At 42.9% G+C, this 13,686-nt stretch overlaps 1 protein-coding gene across 3 annotated transcripts; it reads left to right on the top strand.

Moving 5' to 3' along the window:
* Nucleotides 1–8,970: 8,970 nt before the first annotated feature.
* On the top strand, nt 8,971–12,321 carry LOC149322505 (cytochrome c oxidase assembly protein COX14-like). 3 transcript variants are annotated; one of them, XM_089508289.1, is made up of 3 exons: nt 8,977–9,097; nt 9,289–9,357; nt 11,930–12,321. In XM_089508289.1, exon 3 carries the CDS (start codon nt 11,935–11,937, stop codon nt 12,109–12,111), a length of 177 nt encoding a protein of 58 aa, XP_089364415.1. In that variant the 5' UTR covers nt 8,977–9,097; nt 9,289–9,357; nt 11,930–11,934; the 3' UTR covers nt 12,112–12,321. The 3 variants fall into 3 exon arrangements, with proteins under 3 accessions (XP_089364431.1, XP_089364415.1, XP_089364423.1); XM_089508297.1 differs by having other exon boundaries at nt 9,268–9,357; XM_089508305.1 differs by lacking the exon at nt 9,289–9,357 and having other exon boundaries at nt 8,971–9,097.
* Nucleotides 12,322–13,686: the final 1,365 nt, after the last annotated feature.

The raw sequence follows: 13,686 nt of genomic DNA, 5'->3' as shown, positions 1-13,686 counted from the left end.
GTGAAAATATTTGATGTCAAATTAACATTCTAGCAACTGAGTTAATAACCTTGCTAATCCACACACAAAAATTCAAAAGCTAAGAGATTCCCTCCCAACACACACTTTTGAAGATAAGTCCCACACTGAACTCAGAAAGACTTAATTATGAGTGAGAATGCTGAAAGATGAGCTAAAAAAATAACCATAAATTACTCAGTAAAATGGGGGCTCTATTAAATCATGGGTAAGAATCATGCAGCCTGCCAGATGCTCCTGCACTGTCACTCCCTACATTCTTCACTACTGGCTGTGTTGGCTAGGGCTGCTGGGAGCTGCAGTCCAGTATCATCTGGAGGACTGCATGATTCCCACCATGTACTAGAATTCAAAGATATAGCCATGTTTGTACAATCAGTATGCAGAGAGATCTTGTAGCACCTTTGAGACTAACTGAAAGAAAGAATCTGGCAGCATGAGCTTTTGTAGACTAAACTCTACTTCCTCAGATGCTTAACCATCTACTCAATCAGTGGTGGCGAACCTATGGCACGAGTGCCAGAGATGGCACTCAGAGCCCTCTCTGTGGGCGTACACACCGTCACCCCAGCACAGAGTTCGCCAGCGTCTGTTACTAGAATGCCAGACATCTCTAAAACGTTCACCATCACTGTACTAGATTATTGACAGAAAGAACAGAGGCAACAGATTATGAGTGTTCTGGGGATGTGGTACTAGTAGAACTTTTGCTGCTTGGATTGAAATATTGTCCATAACAGAGGGATTGTAAAACAACAACAACAACAACTCACTGTATATGATAAGATGATTGGGAGATGGAGACTTGGTCATTTCACAGGATTTTCCCACCACTATAGCTAGGTTGTCTTCCTCTTTTTGAAGTGACCTTTTCAGCCCTGCGTGCCTCCCTGGCAATTTAATCTGCCGATGCAGCAGGAGTTGCTGTGCCTTTTATTAGACACTCAAATTCATTAGACACCCTGTGACCTTTCTATTTAGCCAACGAAATAAATACATAAATGTAAACCGGGGGGGGGGGCGGAGATGCTCCCTTTGCCCCAGTCAGGGGTGACACTAGGATGTATCCTGTTTTCTCATATGGGAGAAAGTGAGGAGAAGTAGCAACCACTCATTCTAATGGGAGTAGATTCTCCAAAGCTTTCCCTCCAGTCAGTCTGATGCCACCTTTGCAGGGAACCTCCCTCAGCCTCTCATATCATCTTCCGTTGTTGTTGTTGTTTTTATACTGCATTTCCCCCCAAAATTGGGACTCAGAGCAGCTTATGGCATATACAACTAAAGCCCATTTCCATACACAGAGAGATGCCACTGTGTAGTTAACCACCTCTGCTGTGAGAACTCCACCATCAAGGTGTTTGCACTCAAGAACCAATTTTTTTTGCTGCTGCCTCTAGTTTAGAAAAGTTATTTTTCTTGGACTACATCTATCTTGACTATACTGTATAAGCACCACCACCTTCATATTTATTTGTATCTCACTCTTTCCCCAGAACTGGGGCTCAGGGTGGCTCACAACATTAAAAGAATAGTACAATTAAAAATATAGACAAGTGATACATTAAAATGAAATGAAATAATTACTGTATTAAAATAAGTAGCTTATTTAAAGAATAAAATACAGTTCAAAATCTAAGGTCCTCAAGTCAGTGCAGTCCCAAAAGTAATTTTGTCAAGTTCTGCCCTAGCACTAACAGCCAATCATCCTTATCCAGTATGTTGATTTTTGTATGGCTGACATCTCAAAAAAGGGTTTAGGAAAGAGGCAAACTTATTGAACTCGTATAATAAACCACTAGGTGGCATCTCGTCAAGAATGAATAGGGAGGGGCATTAAACCATTTTCACATAATTTCTAAACTTAGGTTTTTGCATTTCCTACTTCTGTGACCAACTATTTATACAACTCCATTGGGGTACATCATGTTGTACAGAGGTCTTTGCCCCAGAATGGTTATAAACAAAATTTCAAATAGAAAACACATGTTTCTGGTGCCAAAAGTAATTTTTTTAAAGGGGGGGAGTGAGAATTTCAAAGCCAAACCATTTCCATGTTGCATGCCAGTTTTTAGTGTGTACTAATTTCAAACCATATACTGGACAATGCCAGCATCAGTATTTGATAGTCAGGCATCCTTTTTCTTGCATCTATGACAGTTTTAGTAACTGGGTTTTAACTCTGAGGATATAATAAGCCCAGTTGTTAAGATCTTTTTTTAAAACCACAATAGTTTCAGTATAAAATCAACTGAACTTTAATGTGCCCAAAATTTAGCCATGAATATTATACTGCTGAATACCATGGCATATCACAGGAATAGAGAATGCTCTCCAGCTGCTTTTGGACTGGAGCTACCATCACCTGTCACTAGCAAAATCAATAGGTGTTGTAGTCTAACAACCTCTGGAAGGCCATGTGTGCCCTATTGCTGGAATACAGTAACTCAAGAGTTTTTAAAAAGGGGCTTTGCCAGCCATGCTCCTTGAAGGAAATGCAGGATATAAAATTAACTAAACAACACCTATATAAATAAATAAAATGGCCTACCTAAATAGCTGTACCTATTTGTGGCATCTTGGCAACTCAACACAAAAACAAGTGCTCTAAATGGGAGGAAAATGTGTATTTTTGAATTTTACTTTCCCCAAATTCTCCAGGGGAGTAGTTCAGTCACTGGGCTCCATGGAATATTTTTACTTGCCATGAATAATGCTTATACTATTTCACCTCATCTTAAGTGATTATTCATGAGGTGCTTATTGCTACTTATAACAATTATTACTTCTAACAACTGGCACTTCTAGCTGTCAGGAAGGATCGAATTAGGGGAATTTAATTAGCTCAAATATTATGAGAGGCGTGTCCTAACAACGCACGCAGCGGGGTCGTGTGCCTATGTGTATACCAGAGGTTGTCTAGTCCACCCCCAGAGAGAAAGAGACTCAAAATGCCAATGAGTTGCAATAAAAATATAAAACATTTATTAAAGCCACACAACAAAGGGGCTCACACACACACACACACACATTCAATGCTAAAGTAAGGGAGGGGTGAGTTCGGGAGTAAAGGAGAAAGGATAGAGGAACTGTTGGGATATTTACCTTAGGAGTCTTCTCCAAAGAGATGGATGTGAGGGATGGTGAATGGTGAGACACGGCCGCGGGAACGGGGAAAGCAAGCGGTGACCGCAGTGGCTAGCAGCTGAGTTCCAGCGCACAAAGCTAACTAGAGGCCCAAGAGACAGTGAGCTTGGCTTCACTCAAGTGATTTCAGCATAGTACAAGGCTCCAGGAACTCAAGCTTGAAGCGAGATGTTCTACAAGCAAGGTTTCAGGTTTGGAACTCAAAGCTCAACAAGCCCATTGGAGGGTTGGGAGTGGGGTCCTTATATACCCCTAAACATAACCTCAGGCTATGGCAGCCTGGTGAACAAAGGCTTGATGACTTTATCTTTGTTTAAGCTGAAACTTACACAATGGATACACAAAGAGGAGGTCTGGCACTTTTCAAGAGGGGACAAATATCTCGATGGTGGAGCCGTTAACTTAATCATTGGCTCTCAAAAGGAGGAAGCTCTGCTATTGTCTTCCTGCTTTGGGCAGCCTGCGAAATTAGTATGGCAACTCCCAAAACTGCTTGCTGAAAGGTTTAAACTCTACCTTTTCCCCTCAACCAAGCCTAGCAAGACAGCTGGCTACGTGGTCAGCTGGCTTTTAGGGTAATGGCGGCTAGCGATGGGGTCAGTCAGGGGTCATAGATTTAGATCGCATGGCACCCAAAATTTATATAAAATCAAACTTGGTAACATAGCCCAATTATTTTTACCAGCATGACCAGACACAAAGGAAGATTTTCATGCAGTTAATAGATTATAGAAGACAGGCTTCTAGTAGGGAACAACCTCTATAACCACTATGTGACAAGTGGTTCCTGCCCAAATTCCTTTTTTATATAACTGCCAAAGTCCTGTCTCCCTTTGTATTTGGTTAGTTAACCCACCAATGGGTTAAATCACTAATGGGTTAAGCCATTGTTATTAGCAAGGTGGGAGGGGAGAGATAATGTGGATGCCGATTAATGCTGAGAAGCAGCATCCATGGGGAAACTGCTCTGTGAAACTCTTCCAGGTCTAAATGACAAGCTCTCTGCCCTTTGCAGTTGCTATAAAAAGTCTTCCCTTTGCCATTTGGAGTTATGTTCTGCCAACCCAGCAGCTTGTTAAGGGCCGTTCTCAGTCGTGAGAAGCGGCAGCCTTAGTTAGCATAAGCAATAAGATTACTCTCTGCTGGGGTTTTATGGGATGGAGCAGGAGATTCTGAGCATTCCCTGTTCTACCAAAAATAGGTTCCTACCCTTGAGATGAAAACTCTCAAACCCTAGTAACAATTGCACAGCCTACAACATTTTGAACTGAAGAAAGCAACATTTATGTGGACAGGTCTTACAGAAGCCAGGGCTGAAGAAAAGATAAAGTTTGGCTCTAGTCAGGTTTTCTGGCAGTAGTGATGATGCCGAACAAGTTGAAAACTTTCCCAAAGGAAATGAGAGCAGGCCCTGGGAGAGGCAGAAGACATTGTCAAAAGAACAGGGGCTAAGATACTTAGACATTGTAGGCCAGGGCAAAATCTTTACATCCCTAAGACAATCTTCTGAATGGGGATGGTGATGGCAGAAACAATATGTAGGCACATAGCTCTGACCACCTGCTCCTAATTGTTACTGTAGCTCTCAAGTTTCCAAACCTTAATTAAGAACGCCTAAGAATGCTGGCCTAAATACCCTAAAGGAGCCAGATGCCACCTGGTCTTGGAAGCTTAGCAAGGTCAGGCCTGGGTAGTACATGGAGGGTAAGCCATCAATGAACCCCAGGTGCTGGAGGCTATATTTCAGAGGAAGGCACTGGGAAGACCATCTCTGAGTATTCCTTGCCTAAGAAACCCCATTAAATTTGAGGAGTTGTCATATGTCAACAGGCAACTTGAAGGCAGTTTCCTTGTTGAAAGGTTTCTTAGTGACTGAGGATTGGGTGGTACTGGCAGAAGTGGCTGCAAGTGACAATGCAGATCTTGGTCTTATTTGTTAGTACAGTATTTTCTTCTACCAAGGAGCTCTGAGAAACATACATGACTTTCCTCCTCCCCACTTTATACTCCCTACAACCCTGTGTAGTAGAGTAAGAATGTCCCATGGTTACCCAGTGAGTTTTTATGACCCAGTGGGGATTTGATCCCAAATCTCCCAAGTTCCCATCGAACAGCATGCACTGCGGTCGGATAGCTATTAGGCTGGACAGTGGGGCTAGATTTGGTTGCCTGAAGTGAAGGATGCAGAAGACGTCTCTCTGTTCTAAGTCAGTTCCCCATGGCTTTTCGCTTTTCCATGCCCCATCCCAACCAGGGTTATACTTGTCAGGTGCCAGGGCAGCTCTTCCTCTGGGCTGGCTACAGATCTTCAGACATATCAGATAGCCCTGTGCTGCTGGCAAAGTCAGCAACTTTTTAGAGTAACTATAAATAGCAGACAGAAAGCTGGCAGACCAGATCAGCACAGTTTTAACTATTGCTTCCCTCCACTCAGTGGTTCGCAACAAGATTTCCTTAAATCTTCCAAGAGCAGGTTCAACCACGTTACACATCACTGGGAATCTCACACTGTGAATGTTGTGGTGAGACCTGAAGGAGTACTTTCCCACTAGAGCAGTTTAGCAAAAACTACATGCCCCAACATGCACCGCGGGCGGCGGAACTAACTTCCGCCCTTTCCATGGCGGAAGTTTGTGTTGCTCAAAGCGGGACTATCTAGGCTTCCGACGTCTCTGGTGCAAGCCTTTCCGGTCCCTGGAGATGACGTCAGACACACGTAGACTTATTCAGTTAAACTCACACATAGATCCCCATTTCAGGGTTCACTGTGGAAGCAATAAAAAAACTCTTTTCAGAGCGAAAGAGAGCGCTGCCCACAGGAAACAATGAGCAAGATTTGTACAAAAAGTGTTAAGGAAAGTCTGGAGCATTTAAGCCATCAGGGCCTAGTGGTTTGAGGTCTGGAACAGGACTCTGGAAGCAAGGGTTCGAATCCTCCCTTGCCAATGGAAACCCACTGAGTCACACTCTCTCAGCCGCAGAAGAAGGCCATGGCAAATGTCCCCTGAACAAGAAAACCCCCTGAGAGGGTCGCCTTGGGTTGCTGTGTGCCTTCAAGTCCTTTCTGACTTATGGTGACCCTGAGGTGAACCTATCACAGGGTTTTCTTGGCAAGATTTGTTCAGAGGAGGTTTGCCCATGCCTTCCGCTGAGGAGGCTGAGAGAGTGTGACTTCTTGCCCAGGGTTACCCAATGGGATTCCATGGCTGAGTGGGGATTTGAACCAAGCTCTCCACAGTCATAGGCCAAGGCTTAAACTACTATGCCACACTGTCTCTCCCTGGTTCATCTACTCTGTAAAAATAAAGCAGTTTGACACCACTTTACCCGCCATGGCTCCATCCCACAAAATCCTGGGATTTGTAGTTTGGTGAGGTGGAGGCACTGTGAGGAGAGACATCGTGAGGCAGTGGTTTGAGTATTGGACTATGATCCTGGAGACCAGGGTTTGATTGCCAGCTCAGCCATGAAGCCTACTGGGAGGCTCAGGGGAAGTCACACTCTCTCAGCCTCAGGGGAAGGCCATGGCAAACCTCCCTTGAACAAACCTTGCCAATAAAACCCCATGATAGGTTCTCACCTTAGTACCACCATAAGTCAAAAACGACTTGAAGGCACACAACAAGGAGGCATCCGCACTCTTTGGCAGAGAAGGCTAAAGCCCTTGCAAAACTACAAATCCTGGGATTCCATAGGGCAGAGCTGTAGCTCTTAAAAGTGGTGTCAAACTGCATTATTTCTACATTATTTCTGCATTTTTGGCCTCACCTGGAATATTGTGTCCAATAATATTCCTTAACTCCTTAAAAAAGGAGGTTCACAAGTTGGAGCGTGTCCAAAGGAGGGTGACTGAAATGGTGAAGGGTCTGGAAACCATTCCCTATGAGGAGCGACTTAGGGAGCTGAGTAGGTTTAGCCTGGAGAAGATTCAGTTGAGGGATGACATGATAGCCCTGTTTAAATATCTGAAAGGATGTCACATTGAGGGTGGAGCAAGCTTAATTTAATTCTGTTTTCATGTATCACTTTTCTATGTTTTAATTGTTGTTTTTAATACAGTGAAGCTGTTCTGAGTCCTGCTTCTGGAAAAAGAGGGGGATACAAAAAAAATATAACAACAACAATAATGCTTGTTTTCTGCTGCTCCAGAGACCCAGAGCAATGCATTCAAACTACAGGAAAAGAGATTGAAAAGAGTTGACTAAGGACAAGGATAGGAAATTTGTTTGGAACCCTCCTCCCCTCCCCTCCAACATACTATCATCCTATATGAAGGGAAGCCATGAAATAAGTGGAAAAACCCAGGATAAGCCATTGAATCCCCCCTTTACAGCCGTGAAGGCTTGTACCAAACAGTCTGCAACAGCCCCACTAGCCCTGTATAAGTGTGAGTCGAAGGCTTTCACGGCCACAGTCCACAGTTTATTGTGAGTTTTTGGGGCTCTGTGGCCTTCTTCTGGAAGAATTTATTCCTGACGTTTCACCTCCATCTGTGGCTGCCATCTTCAGACAATGCTGGCATGGAAGAGAGTGGGAAATGCAGTGGGCCCTCTCCATATGCGGGAATCCGTTCTGGATCCTTCTGTGTATGGCAAAAAATGTGTACACTCAAACCCCATTGGCTGCAATGGGGGAATGCTTCCATATTCGGCATGCACGCCATTCATTCTCCAGCAGCTTAACCTTCCACATAAAGTTAAAGCCATGTAAGGTGTGTCTGTGTATGGCGCAGGTGCACTGTACTGTGTGACCCTTGCTTGTGAGGAGGTGATTTACATTAATCTGTGTATTGGCCTGTTGGTGAATGGCCAGGATGTAGGGCGGGTGGGCCACACAGTATATATATGTGTGTGTGTGTGTGTGTGTGTGTGCTTGTGTGTGTACACACACACATATATATAATACACAAACGCACCACACACCTCCATTCTCTGAAGATGCCAGCCACAGATGCAGGTGAAATGTCAGGAACAAACAGTTCCACAACACGGCCACGCAGTTCAAAAAACCCAGTACAGTCGGCCCTTCTTATACACGGATTTCTTATACATGATTCAAGCATCCACAGTTTGAAAATGTTCAAAAAAAGTATAAATTTCAAATATCAAACCTTGATTTTCCATTTTTTATAAGGGACACCATTTTTCTGTCATTACATTTAATGGGGCTTGAGCATACACAGATTTTGTTATCTATGGGGGATCCTGGAACCAAACCCCAATGTATAACAAGGGCCCACTGTATAAGTACTTGAAGGGATGTCACATTGAGAATGGAGCAAGCTTGTTTTCTGCTGCTCCAGAGAACAGGACCCGGAACAACGGCTGGAAGCTCCAGGAAAAGAGATCCCAGCTCAGCATTAGGAGGAACTTCCTGGCAGTGAGAGCTTTTGGATCATTGAACTCCTCCTTCCTTGGAGGTCTTTAAACAGAGGCTGGGGGGCCACCTGTCACAGGTGAGTTCCTGCATGGCAGAAGGGGGTTGGACTGGATGACCTTTGGGGATCTCTCCCAACTCTGTGGCTCTACGGTGTAGAGTCCTGGCTGCTTCAGGGGGCTTCGTGTTAGTGTTCACATCTGCTCTGGGAGGAATGAGAGCCCCAATGGGACCCGGGAGTGATCCTGAGACGACTCTCTCTGCCTCTGTTCCAGTGGTTCTCAACCTTTGAGCCTCCAGACCTTTTGGACTTCAATTCCCAGGAGCCCCAGTCAGTCTGCTCGTTGTTCAGGGATTCTGGGAGTTGAAGTCTCAAAAAGAAACCTAGAGGACCAAAGGTTGAGAACCACTGCTCTATTCTGTTCTGTCCAGGAAGAGGAATCCTTGAACACGGCCCCCACCTGACCCGGAAGTCCCTCTGCCCAGCAGGAAGAACCGGAAGCGGAAAGAGGCAGTCAAGGGATCTTACAGAAGGGGAAGGAGAGGGCCATCCTCCCAGGTAGGGCTGCAGCAGGGTCTCTTTGTGATGGAGCCCTTGCTGGGTGTTCCTGTGTGTCTCCAAGTCCTTTCCAAGGGATGAATGATGATGGACTTTGGACTTTGAATGGTGCATTTTTAAAATGTGGATTGGTGTTTAGTATGTGTGCATCCTCTCCTCTTAAATTGCAGGCATGTCCTTTTACATTTCAGGTGTTTTAACTGATGTGGTGCATCTGATCACTGTTCTTGTTTCCCGCCTCGATCCATAGAGACAGGCAGGTAAGAAATAACAACAACGGCATCCATAGGGACAGGCAGCTAAATAATAATAATAAACATAATAATAATTGGCATCCATAGCGACAGGCGGGTAAGAAGTACTACTACTACTACTAATAATAATATATGATGGCATGCATAAGGACAGGTGGCTGAGGAACAATAATAATAAAGGAGGGCATGTGGCCACCCTGTCTTGGGGTTTTCTTGGCAATGTTTGTTCAGAGGAGGCTTCCCATTGCCTTCCCCAGAGGCTGAGACAGTGTGACTTCTTGCCCAGGGTCACCCAGTGGGTTTTCACATGGCTGAGTTGGGAACCAAATCCTGGTCCCCAGAGTCATAGTCTCAAACCACTACGCCAGGGGTGTCCCTTATTTGAGGACCAGAAAACTTGTCAGGTGTCAGTATATGCCTTTTATATTTGAACCAAAATGTGAAATTGGAGGGATCTCACAAGAAATTGAGATCACAGGGCAATGAAAAAAGTAGAAGGGCAAGAAAGGGAACGGGGGAGTAGTGTACCATCTTAATGGCATTTCTTATGATTGCATAAGAACATTTTATCTAATGCTGACATTTTATTGTAGAGACAATAAACAGTCAATAAAAGGCATACCTGTGGCAAATAGGGAGTAAATGTGCCAGCGCCACCACACATACCTTCTGTTTTTTACATTTGACTGATCTCTTTAATTGCCACCTGGCTTTAAAATCATCCTCATTAATTTGCAAATCTAGGACCTCTCCATCACTGCTTTTCTGAGAAAATACCTGTGGCATCAAAATACTTCTTTTGAGTTTCTTCTCGCCATATAAGTAGTGGAGGGAATGTTCATGTCCACCATGTTTAGTTAACATCATTGGAAGTGTGTTGGGTATTAAAAATAAGAGGAACAAATGGGAGTTTCAGCATCTCCCCTCCTCTATAAATCTGAAATAATGAAGAACTGCAATTACATTTCTAAAACATAAGTAATGTAAAGATAGATATTGGTCCCCTATAACATTTTCCCTTATGCCCTTGCTTGGAAAGCCACTTGCCTTTTTGACCCAGGGGCCAGGTTGCTGTCCCTCAGACAACTCAGGGGGCCGAAACCCCAAAAAATAATTAAATAATTTTTTAAAAAATTAATTAAATAAATAAACCGGGATAAATGTAGGACAAAAATTAAAATGGAGGACACTTTTTAATAAAAAATGGAGGACACGCAAAAAAATCTGATTTTTTAAAAAATGTTAATATAAATGCATGTTTCTGAGGCTTCTATAGACAATTGCCCACCCTTGCCCCCCCTTGCTCCTCCTTGCCCCCCCTTGCTCCTCCTTGCCCCCCTTGCTCCTCCTTGCCCGCCGCTTGCCCCAAACATCTGACTCTGAATATTTGTGGGGCTGGCAAAAAGAGAAAATATTTTTTGGTGTGAGCAGGGACTGTTAGTATACAGTCATTCCTCCCAATTCCCAGTCATGCCGTTCGCATCCCTTGGTCTTTCACAGATGGCAAGCTGGAAAGAACATAATGGTGTGCACACAGTGTGCAGGAGCGCACCCACATTGTAATCAGTGGGGCTCCAATATTGGCGATTTTTCCCAATTCGCAGGGCAGGGATTCTGGAATGGATCCCCTGCAAATTGGAAGGGACCATACTTATATTTCATAGTGAGATAATTTACCTTGCAAACAGAAGTGCTTCCTACTAAAACAGCAGTAGTGGGAAATTCACTGTTCCTTACAGAAATACAGTGATCCAGAACACTGACTGAAGATATATTAGAAACCCTCTCAAATTTCTAGACAAAGGCCACTTCACATTTACATGCTGAAAAGGCATAAGCCTTGCATGAACAGTGGACATGGTTGACAGTTCACCTCTCTTCCGCAACACGTGCTATAAACAGGTATTTCATCTAAAAAGTGAAGCTGCTCTGAATCTTAATTGTGTAAATAAATCTTTGGATCATTTACACACATAGTATTCTCAAGCAGCAGTCACATTTTCTCAAGCAATTCCTCCTCCTCTTTAAACACTGTGGGGGAAAGAACAGTAAATACAGTGGGCCTTTGGTATCCAGTGGGGTTTGGTTCCAGGACCCACTGTGGATACCAAAATCCATGGATGCTCAAGTCCAATTAAATACAATGGCATAGTGAAATGGTGTCCCTTATATAAAATATCAAAATCAGTATTTGCTATTTGGAATTTATAACTTTTTGAAATATTTTCAATCTGTAGATGCTTGAACCCATGGATAAAAAATCCATGGACGTGGAGGACTGAGTGTACTGTACTGTTCATCAGGTGTAACTGAAAAGATTTTGTTCTTAAAGATAAAGACAAAAGTAGAGAACTGCTGCCTTTCCGTCTCAACTTTCTTATGGGACCAGATGGTTTACAGTCACTATCTTGTACTATTCACCAATGTATTGTTGGTAACATAAACCCACATCTGCACTGTTGGTTTTCTGCAACAGAATTCCATAGGCTGTATGCATAAAGTATTTTTTTATTTTCCTAAAGAGCCATACAAATTCTTCTTATGGAAGCCTAAATCCATATCTTTGCTTTCTCCACAGCAATAATGGTTTCTGCAAAGCAACTGGCTGACTTTGGCTATAAGACCTTCTCAGGCTCCATGATGCTCCTTACACTGTATGGTGGCTACCTCTGTAGTGTCAGAGCATATCGCTATTTCCAAAACCAGAGTAAAATAAAGCAGCTTGAGCAGCAGGAGATAACATCTACAGTTAAGGACTGAACACTGCCTCCCAACATATGACCATATGATCCATACTGAACATGAGATTGCTGTGTTTCAACAGACATTTCTACCAGTTTTGGGAATTTTGGTCATAATAGGCATTTCAAGCTGTGAAAAGAAGACAAAAACAGGTCCACAGCTATATAGTTATTACATTTTGTTTGGTTTCTCTCCTTTCTGTAAATAAAAGCCGAGAACTTCTAAATACTGTATAAAACATGTGTTCATGGATTTTCTTTCCTCTGGGTTGTCATGTTCTCCCATCTTGAAAGCAGAAAACCCAAGTAGGATATTTTGGTATGAAACTATGGATTCATCATGTTGTTTAGTTATTTGCTGATTTCCTGACCAATATTAAAGCAACTGACCAGTGTTTTTGTGCCAACATCTGTTTCAGCAATGCTAGTTTGGGAGGAAGTTTATGTCAATATGAAGATGAATGTAAAACAAAACTTACAGTCTCTTCTAGTTTTGTATTTCCTTTATTTTGGATCATTTTTTTTCAAGGGGTGCTGCTGCATTCTGATGTGTTTTCGTGGTAGTTTCAATATTTTTGGATCTCCTCAATCTAAAAATGAAAACACTGGTGAAAGATTTGCTATCCCTGCATTATGACCATTAGTAAATTGTATTGGTCTTTTGTCTTTCCTCAGCTTGAAGTTAGGCAAAAGCTAGGGCACCCACACAAAACGGCAAACATAAAACTATATAGTATTTGCCTTACGTCTTGAGTAAGGAAACATGAGGGTTGTAACAGGAAGTATATTTCATGTTACAGATAAGGTAGGAATTGTATTTTGACAACAGTACCTTTTATCTTACACCAAACTTGGCCGCAAAAATTGTGACTGAGTGCATAGATTTACTAACTTAGGCCTGATACAGACAGGCCAAAATAAAGCTGCCTCGAGTCACTTTGGAGGTATGGTGTTTCAATGATGCATGCGTCTTAAGAGTCCAGAAGCCGCACCAAAGCAGCTTTGGTGCAGCTTCCAGACTCTTAGGACACATGCATCGTTAAAACACCATACCTCCAAGGTGACTTGAAGCAGCTTTATTTTGACCTGTCTGTATAGGGCCTTAGTTTCAGAGGGTCATCCCAGAGTCTTAATTTTGAAATGTGAAAAAAAATACCTTCCCTGGTATATATTAAGTAACTCTTCAAAATTCTCTGCTGATATGCATAAGGACCAAAAATGTTAACTTAAAGTAGAAATGAATGGAATCTCATAGGAAATGTTTCCGACTTAGGCATATATTTAAATTGCAGTTTGGTATCTATTATGTCAAGAATGGCAAACGTATGGCCCTCCAAATGTTGCTGGACTCAAAGCTCTAACAACCCTGACTACTAGTTGCAGGAGCATCAGGTAAGTGGTCAATACTCATTTCCTCTAAACTGGACTCTTAAGGAGGAACAGTTTAGTGATACAACAGTAAAATGAGTGGATATATGCAGTTCAAGATTTCAGAAGTACAGCTGTGCATGACCATGCCTATTTTGTTTGCAAATTTGGCTGTGTTGCTGCACAATGCTACTGTTCAACAAGGGCTATACAGCACTCACAGTGC

This window comes from Sceloporus occidentalis, unplaced genomic scaffold, assembly GCF_023333645.1.
Source record: "Sceloporus occidentalis isolate IW3139 unplaced genomic scaffold, rSceOcc1.0.p SCAF_1, whole genome shotgun sequence".
Lineage (NCBI taxonomy): Eukaryota > Metazoa > Chordata > Lepidosauria > Squamata > Phrynosomatidae > Sceloporus > Sceloporus occidentalis.
This window is presented reverse-complemented; position numbering and strand designations above follow the sequence as displayed.

What these genes read in the sequence shown, in the direction of transcription:
- LOC149322505 (XM_089508305.1), top strand. Translation starts at nt 11,935, where the DNA reads ATGGTTTCTGCAAAGCAACTGGCTGACTTTGGCTATAAGACCTTCTCA.